Below are 8813 nucleotides of genomic sequence, written 5' to 3'. Positions count from 1 at the left end.
GGGACCTTTCAGTCCGCAGGCCAACGCTCTATCCACTGAGCCAAACCGGTTTCGGCAATAAAAATATTTTTTAAAAACACAAACTAATGCCCTGTACATTCTAAATGGGCGGGTTGTATGGTGTGTGAATTATAGATCAATAGAGCTGTTAAAATATACCCGAAAAACCATGTTTTGGGGGGCTCCCCCCCTCCCCCCCCGCACACAGCCAGGCCTGCCAAGCAAGGTTGTGATGGGACCCTGAGTCTCAGCCCCTGACCCCTATGTGGAACCCCCCAATAGGGTGGGACCAACAGGCTGCCAGGAAACACTGGTTCGGGTGGGTGTGCCCTGGGGCCTCCCCGGGCGCTGCTGCCCTCTGCCTGCCCTTGGGCCCGTTCCCTGCGCCAGGCGTCAGCGCCTTCCTAGCGTGGCCAGGGTGGCCCAGCAGCCCGCGTGGCCAATCTCGAGTTTGTGCGCCAGTGAGTGGCGGTGAGGCCGGAGAGGCCAGACAGGCCGGACTTTGGTCTCCACCCAGCCGGCCACCGGGAACCGGTGAAGCTGGCGTCACCGCCTGCCCTGGGGGAACCAGGACAAGCAGTTCCCAGGGCACCGACTGGCCTTGAACAAGCAGACGCCTGGGGACCCACTTTGCCCAGGGAAGTGACACTGGACTCTAGAGCAGGGAGTGCCCACAGCGAGCCAGCTCCTCCACCTCCCCCACCCCAGCTGGTGGCGCTTAGTGTCCGGGCGTCGTTTCGGCGCGTTGGGGTCCATTCCTGGGAATGAGTCTGTGTCCAAACTGCACCCAGAGCCCTCCGCCCGCGGCCGCTCCAGAGCGCAGAGGCAGACGGGGCCGGAGCAGGGTGGGAGGGGCGAGCCCGGGGCGCCCTCTGTCCCGCGCGGATCACTGGTTTGTTAGTCGCTTTTGAGCCCTGGCCTCTTGCCAACCGGAGCTCCCGAGGGTTTAGAAATGCCGGCTCTTATGATCTTTACACCCCTCGGGTTCTAGTTTCATCTCTGGTCTAGAGGCCGAGACACTCAAGCACAAGAAGGTGGGTGACCCCCGCGCCCAGCTCCTTCTCCCCCGCAACCCGGGAGCCCGCACCCCACAGTGAGCCCTCCACCAGGAGCTTTGCACCTGGGCCTGTCCAGGTCTCGCCTGCGCCCGCTCCCTGGCCTGACCGCCACCCTTCACCAGGTTGCAGCCCTGTTTGTCCCTCCCCTTTGGACACGGACACGGACACGGACACGCGGGGCGGCAGAACCGCTGCAGGATTTGGAGCCCAGCGCGGAGGGGGTGGCGGGCAGCCCTGAGAGGAGCTGGCAGGGTGCTGTGAGGACGCGGTCCATCGCGGGGCTCAGGGTCCATCGTGGGGCTCAGGGTCCCCGCAGGGGGCGGGGTGCCCAGGCCCTGACCTTCCTCGGCAGCAGGGATGGGCTGCCCGCCAGCAGCCCCAGGGGCCAGGGCGGGGCGCGGGCTTTGAAGGTGTCCATCTGGCCTGACTCAGGGGTAGCCGGACGAAGCTCAGGTGGACATGGCCTGGCCGCAGACCCCAGGCTTCCCTAGGCCTGCGGGACAGACACATTCCTGGTGGTTAAGAGTGAAACCATTGGCGGAGATGCTTTCTTAAAATCTGGGAGAGCCGAAACCGGTGTGGCTCAGTGGATAGGGCGTCGGCCTGCGGACTGAAAGGTCCTGGGTTCGATTCCGGTCCAGAGCATGTACCTGGGTTGCGGGCACATCCCCAGTGGGAGATGTGCAGGAGGCGGCTGATCAATGTTTCTCTCTCATCGATGTTTCTGGCTCTCCATCTCTCTCCCTTCCTCTCTGTGAAAAATCAATAAAATATATTTTAAAAAAAATCTGGGAGAGAAACCTGCGGATTTGTAGAGAACAGAGACCGCCGTTTCCTCGGGGTGGGGTGGGGGAGGGGCAAGTCTGTCAAGGTGCGTGGGTTACAGAACACTGGCCCCCACACGCACACCTGCCCCCGGGCCTTCCCTGCAGGTGGATGCGGAGACGGGACGGCAGGCTGTCCATCAGCCAAGGCAGCTCCTGTTCGCGAGACGGAAACAGGAACTGGTGGGAATGTGGTGGAGGGAGAGCAGGTGTCTGATGTGAAGACATCAGGGACCCCGATGCCAGCTCCCACAGACCTGGCAGCCGAGGCCCAGCCTGGGCGAGGGTCTCTCCTGCACGGGCTGCAGCCACAGGGGCGGGATGGGGCCGGGACCAGCCCAGAGGGGATGCAGGAAGCCGGCCCCCAGCTGGCCCTGCGCTGCCTCTGAGAAGCATCCTGGGTGAGACCTCTGAGGGTCTGGGCCACATGCGGCCATTGGGGTCGGAGGACAGGGGTGCTTGCTCCTGCCGGGGCATCCCACCTGGGCCCTCCTAGAGGCTCTGTCACCTGGACCTCCTCTTGGGGGGCCCCCAGTGAAAGGGGTCGGAGGAGGTGGGGAGGGGCCCTGCCCCCGGCTGCCCCGGTCCTCAGAGGGAAAAGACAGCGGGCCAGGCTCTGTGGAGTCGGAGGAGGAAGGGCAGGGCCCAGGGTCCAGGGTCCATCGGTAAGAGCAGGAGGCTCCCGCGGGCCTCCGCCAAAGCTCTCGGCCCAAGACCGAGCCGGGTGAAGGTTGCCAACGGCTGGGTGGCAGGGGCCATGCTGCCTTGGAGGGACTGGCCCCCTTCCCTGTGGTTCTGCCCAGGAGGTTCCTGGGACCCAGGCCGGGGGGGCAAAGCTGACAGAGCCCCGAGCCTGGGCTGCAACCTCCCTCCCGGTTTCTGGCTCGATCCCTAGTGGTCAGCGTGCAGGAAGCAGCGGATCGATCCTTCTCTCTCGATGTTTCTCTCCCTCCCTCTTCCTCTCTCTCTAAAATCAATAAAAATATTTTTAAAATAATAATAACAACGAGTCCTGGTCTGGTTTCCTGCAGATGCTCCTCTCGGCCCTACGTGGGGTTTCCGGCGCACCCGTCACAGCCCACTGTGGGCCCCCCAAGCAGAAATGTGTCATCCCCGGGGAACCCACAGCGACATGTCACCCTCGGGTGTGCACACAGGGCTGCCGGCACAGGGCCGCCCTCCAGCAGCACTGGTGCTCCTGCCCCGTGACACCTGGTGCTCCTGCCCCCGCCAGCTGCGCCTCTCTGTGCCCTCAGCCCTCAGAGCCTGGCATCACAAAGCAGGGGCTCCGGGCAGAAGAGGTGGCCTCTGCCTCCTCCTCCATCCTCTGAGCCATCTCTCCTCTGAGGAAATCCACTCTGGACTTGGGAGGTGCGGGCTGGGTGCTGGAGGGGACCTGGGAACGGTGAGTCCTGGACTCAGGAAGAGTGAGGGGAGCAGGGGAGCTGGGGAGCGCTCCTGTGCCCCACCCCCACCCCCATCCCCCCAGGGAGCGCGTGTCCATCTGATCCCACCTGCCAGGGGAAACCTCTGCAGGTGAGGGTGCAGGCCCTTGGGAGGGTGTGCCCTTCACCCCTGCGCTGGCCCCTCCCCTCTGCCAGCAGCTGGAGGGCGGGGAGGGAGGAGGAAGGTGAGTCCCACGCGGAAGTCAGGTAGGACCCGCCTGGCTACACCGGCTCGGGCGCTGAGCCGCCTCCATTGGTGGGTTTGACCGCGAGGGCTGCCAGCATGCAGGTGAGTCGGCTGCGCTGGGTCCCACCTGTGGCCCCTGCAGCCGCTCTGCGCTCTGCCCGCCTTGCCTGGAGAGGGCCCGGGGCTCCTGGGACCCAGGCTGGGGTGCGAGCGGACAGAGCCCTGAGCCGGGGCTGCAACTGCCATCCGCAGGCGAGAGGAGGGGGGCGCTTTCCCGGGGTCCCGGCGACTCCAGGGGGGTCCTAGTGAGTGAGTGGGGCCGAGATGGGCAGGCATGTCCGGCCCCAGGCCCCGCGGTGGGGGAGGACCCCCTCCCTTTTCTGGGCAGCTTTGCCCTGTAGCTGGTGCCTGAGGGGGAGGATGCCCTGGCCTTGGTTTTTTGGGCTGACCTTGTGGGGGGGAGCAGGGTAGCCGCTGAGCCCGCTGCTCCCTGGGTCCTGCCCCAGGCTGAGGTGGGTTGGCTGAGGGCGACTGGGTTCTGGTTTGGGGGGGCAGAGCAGCGGCTGTGAGGCGGGAAGGTGGGCAGGAGGGCGTCAGGAGGCACCCTTTCTCCCCTCTGCCCAGGGAGAGTCTGCAGGGCCCGGCAGCACCTGGGTGGCAGGGAGAGTGAAACCAGCCTCCCTGGGCCACCTGGGCCCTCCCAGGCGTGGGCAAGAGGCAGCCTCACGCCGCCTCCGCCGGCTGCCGGGCCCTCCCAGAGCAGGCGGATTTGGCCCCGGATCCCTCCCCTCGGGGACACCAGGCTCCCTGCTGGCCGCCCTCTGTGCTGGTCAGGCCCCTGCTGGGGGCGGGGAGGGGCTTGGGCTGCTTCAGGTGGGTGGGAGCCAGCACCTGGCTTGGCGGAGGGGAGAGAATTAACCCTGTGAAGGGCAGGTGCAGACGCAGCAGCCATGCCCAGCCCCCAGCTGGATCTAAGCACGCGCTTCCCCGGCCCAGACCCCGCCCAGGGCTCCCTGTTGCCCCCGCCCAAGTCCAGGCTGCCCGGGACCTAGCAGTCCTCCGAGGCCTGGCTTCTGCCCACCCTGCAGCCTCGCCTCTGAGCAGCTCCCTCTGCTCTTTATGCTTCTGCAAAGCTAGATGCTGAGGACCAAGTCCCCAGAAAGTGACTACCAACTCGCACAGGTGCGTGTGCCGGGTCCCTAGGAGCAAGTCCTCGGAGGTGCTGGGTACTGAGTCCCTGGGAGTACTAAGTACCAAATCCTCAGAGGTGCTGGTACTGAGTCCTGGGAATATGGAGTCCTGGGAGTACTAAGTACCAAGTCCTTGGAGGTTCTGGGTACTGAGTCCCTGGGAGCACTAAGTACCAAATCCTCGGAGGTACTGAGTGCTGAGTCTCCAGGAATACTGAGTTCTGGGGAGTACTAAATACCAAATCCTCGGAGGTGCTGGGTACTGAGTCCACGGGAGTACTAAGTATCAAATCCTCAGAGGTGCTGATACTGAGTCTCTGGACACCAACTGCATGCTCTCCTCAGAGCCTGCTTCCCTCTCCCAGGAGCTGCTCCCACGTCTTGCCTCCTGCCAGCCTCTTGCCCAACAAAACCAAGCTCCAGGCTACCCACCCTGCCAGCAGGTGCCGGCCCCTCCAGACCCCAGTGCCCACTTACACCACACGCTGCCAGGAGGGCTGCGCACAGGGAGGCCACTTCATCTGGGGGTGTCGGGGACGCATGGGCGGGCAGCACACAGAAGAAGGAATGGACAGTGGCATGCAGAGGGGTGGCTGCGGGAGGAGGGAGGGAGGGGGCAGGGAGGAGGGAGGGGCAGACCTGCTTCAGAAGCTGCGAGGCAGAGCCAGGGGGCGTCTGCTCAGGGAGGGTGGGGGCGGGGATGTCCCCTCGCTGGACGATGACACGTGCTTTCGGGGCTGAAGCGCCCGGGTGTGATGTGACCCTCAGAGATCGTGCGGGGAAGCCCACATGCATCCGTGTGCGGCTGAAGTGGTGTCACACGTGTGTGCTCCATGTAGCCCACCGGCCAGGCTGGGTGGTCCCTTCTGCCTGCTGGTGACCTGGAGCCAGATTGGAAGGGACGGACAGAGGGCGCTGCCCAGCCTGACCCTTGGCGGGTAGGGAGCACCCCCGAGTGTGAGTGTTCCCTGATAACAATCATTGGGACACACCAGACCCACATTGTTTACCTGAAACTCCAATGGCACGAGGCGGGCTTTGGCTTTCTGGAAGGGGCGTGCCTGAGCGGGCAGGAATGTGCTTGGCCAAGGGACAGGCTAGCAGGTGGGGCACCCGCAGCACCGAAGTCTCGGCCGTGGGCGACTGGTGTGAGGGCGGTGAGCCGGGCCTCGGAGGGCGGGGGCCATGGCAGAATCCTGGGGCCAAGGGCGGCCATGGTGGGAGGGGGTGCCCAGACCTGCCAGCAGTTGGCGTGAGGCGGGTCCTCTGACGGACACAGCCCCTAGATTGTCCCCCGAAACCCTCCTCCCTGGGGAGCTGCCACCGGGACGCAGGCTGAGGTCCCCGTCACCCGTGCCCACACAGCGTGCTCGGTGCTGTGCGGGGGCAGCAGGAGGCTGGGCGTGTGCCAGCAGGCCCCGGGGAGGGGGGGGCAGCGCTGTGGCGGCCAAGGCTGGAGCAGGTGGGAGATCCCGCCTGAGGTCGTGTGGCTCTGGGCTCCGAGGCCAGGGCCCCCGCCCTGCACCTCCGCTCCGGCTCTGACCGAGAACCTTGTCCCCACCCGCAGCGCCTGGCTCAGCCCACGGAGGGCCCTGGGTCACGTCTCAGTGCCCCACCCACTCCCGCTCCTCCCGCTGGGGGTTGAGCACGGAGTCCCCTGTTATCAGGAGTTATACACACAGAGCGGCCGCTTCCCCTCAGCCAGCGCCCGCGCCTGGGCCCTGGTCAAAAGGAGGAGCAAGGCCCTGTCTGGTGTGGCTCAGTGGATAGAGCGTCGGCCTGGGGACCGAAGGGTCCCAGGTTTGATTCCGGTCAAGGGCACATGCCTGGGTTGCGGGCTCGGTCCAACGTGCAGGAGGCAGCCGATCAATGGTCCCTCTCATCATGGATGTTTCTATCTCTCTCCCTCTCCCTTCCTCTCTGAAATCAACAAAAACATTAAGAAAAAATGAGGAGGTTGCCCTAACCGGTGTGGCTCAGTGGATAGAGCGTCGGTCTGCAGACTCAAGGGTCCCAGGACTCAAGGGTCCCAGGTTCGATTCTGGTCAAGGGCATGTTCCTTGGCTGCGGGCACATACCCAATGGGGAGTGTGCAGGAGGCAGCTGATCGATGTTTCTCTCTCATCGATGTTTCTAACTCTCTCTCCCTTCCTCTCTGTAAAAAATCAATAAAATATTTAAAAAAAAATTGAAGCCAGCACAGCCGCCTCAACTCCGACGCCACCCGCTTTCCCACGTCCCTGCCCGGTCAGTGCAGGACCCCGCGTGGCATGTGGCCACTCTGCCTGGGAGGCCCCCCTCCCACCTTGTCCTTGGCCCGTTGGGTCGGCTCAGGTCTGGAGAAGGTCCCTGTGATGTCTTCCATGCTGAGACGGGGCTGTAGGTTTTAGGGAGGGGACCACACACCCGCAGCGCATCCCTGGCCTCTCAGTGCCACCCGTGACCTTGACCTTCCCTGCCTGGTTTCTCCCCTGTGAAGTGACTCCTTGAGCCGCCCACACTCTCTGCATTGGCCACTGAGTGCAGCCCACACAGCAGGAGAGGATGAGGCTGCCCCTCCCGCTTCCCCGGGGCCGCAATAGTAGCGAGGCGCCAGAGGATCGCGAGGCCTGCACGTATCCGCTTCCTCCCTGGGGTCCGACGCAGCGTCTGTGTGTCTGTCCGGGACCTGCGGGTCCCCCTGGCCTTCGTCTCACGGAACTCGGTCACACGTCACGTTCGACCGCCACGCCTCGCGGGAGGAGCGGCCGGTTCGTGTGCCGGTGGCGTGATCTGCCCCACGTGGGGACACCCCGCGGCCTCCACCCAGCCACCCGCCGGAGGGAATGCGCGTTATTCCCACCGTTTCGATGTGCCCTTTGTGGCTGTGAGCGCCCTGGCCCTGTCTCCAGCCGGGGCCGGGCTGGGCTGTGGGGTGTCCAATTTGTTTACCAAATTCACATACCAATGTGTGCTCCTGGGCAACACGGGGGTCCTGCTGATGGCACTGTGGCCCTGAAAACGTCTGTGACCGCAGGGGTAGCAGGCGGCGGGCACCTCCGGCCACCTGGCCCATTTCCCGAATTTCTCGAGTTCCGAGTCTTCCCCTGTGCACGCTCCACAGCTGTGAAACCCCTGCTTGCGCCCTAATGGGTGTGGCTCCGTGGATAGAGCATCGGCTTGTGGACCAAGGGGTCCCGGGTTCGATTCCAGTCAAGGGCACGGACCTTGGTTGCTGGCCCCTCCTTGGCCTGGGCCGTGGTCGGGCACGTGCAAGAGGCAGCCCATGGGTATGTTTCTCCCACATGTTTCTCTCTGTCCCTCTCCCTTCCACTCTCCCTAAAAGATCAACGGAGACATATCCTCGGGTGAGGATTAGCAAAAACCAAACAAACAGACAGACACGCTGTGTGCACAGCAGCCTGTTTCACACGGCTGGGCTGTCTGTCTGTCCCTAGGGCTCAGGAGCCGCCGGCCATCTTTCCAAGGAGCTGCTGCTGGCTGGTTACCTGCCCTGCAGCCCAGGGACGGCCTCCTGTTTGCTTACTCCCCCCTCCTCCTCCCGTTAGAGTTAGAAACATCGATGAGAGAGAAACATCCACCAGCCGCCTCCTGCACGCCCCCCACTGGGGATGTGCCCGCAACCAAGGTACATGCCCTTGACCGGAATCGAACCTGGGACCCTTCAGTCCGCAGGCCGACGCTCTATCCACTGAGCCAAACCAATTAGGGCTCCCCCCGGCCCGTTATGTTTGAAACCCCTTTGTGGGGACAAGCTCAATCCTTCTCCCCCACCCTCCACCCCCGCCCCACAGCCCCAGGGTGAAGAGAGATTCCGGATCCTGGTGGGGACGGAAGGGGACAGCTACCCGCTGATGGACATGGACACTCCTGAGGTGAGTCTCTGCTCAGACCCTCTGGGCTTGGCCCCCTCCGTCCCACTCCCCATGCCCAGCCCACGCCTCCCTCCTGCAGCCTGATCGCCGCGACCAGACCCTGGCGGACTACGTCCTGGTGGCCGATTATCGCACCCAGAGGGACCCCAGGCAGGTCCACCGGCAGCGGCAGTTCCTGAAGGAGCTGCAGGCCAAGGGCTTCCAGTACAAGGTGGGCCGCCCGGGGGCCCTGGT

The 8813-nt window shown here is 64.3% G+C and overlaps 1 protein-coding gene across 1 annotated transcript in view; it reads left to right on the top strand.

The window, feature by feature from the left end:
* The first annotated feature begins 3528 nt into the window (after positions 1-3528).
* ANO9 (anoctamin 9) overlaps positions 3529-8813 on the top strand; it is an 18752-nt gene continuing 13467 nt past the window's right edge. The window contains exons 1-3 of the mRNA XM_015562392.1: positions 3529-3616; positions 8499-8579; positions 8659-8790. Of these exons, the coding sequence (XP_015417878.1) occupies positions 3611-3616; positions 8499-8579; positions 8659-8790 (219 nt within the window). The 5' untranslated portion in view covers positions 3529-3610. The remainder of the gene's footprint in view (positions 3617-8498; positions 8580-8658; positions 8791-8813) is intronic.

This window comes from Myotis davidii, unplaced genomic scaffold (assembly GCF_000327345.1).
Source record: "Myotis davidii unplaced genomic scaffold, ASM32734v1 scaffold3578, whole genome shotgun sequence".
Classification (NCBI taxonomy): Eukaryota; Metazoa; Chordata; class Mammalia; order Chiroptera; family Vespertilionidae; genus Myotis; species Myotis davidii.
The sequence above is the reverse complement of the archived record's forward strand: the minus strand, read 5'-3'. Positions and strand labels throughout refer to the sequence as shown.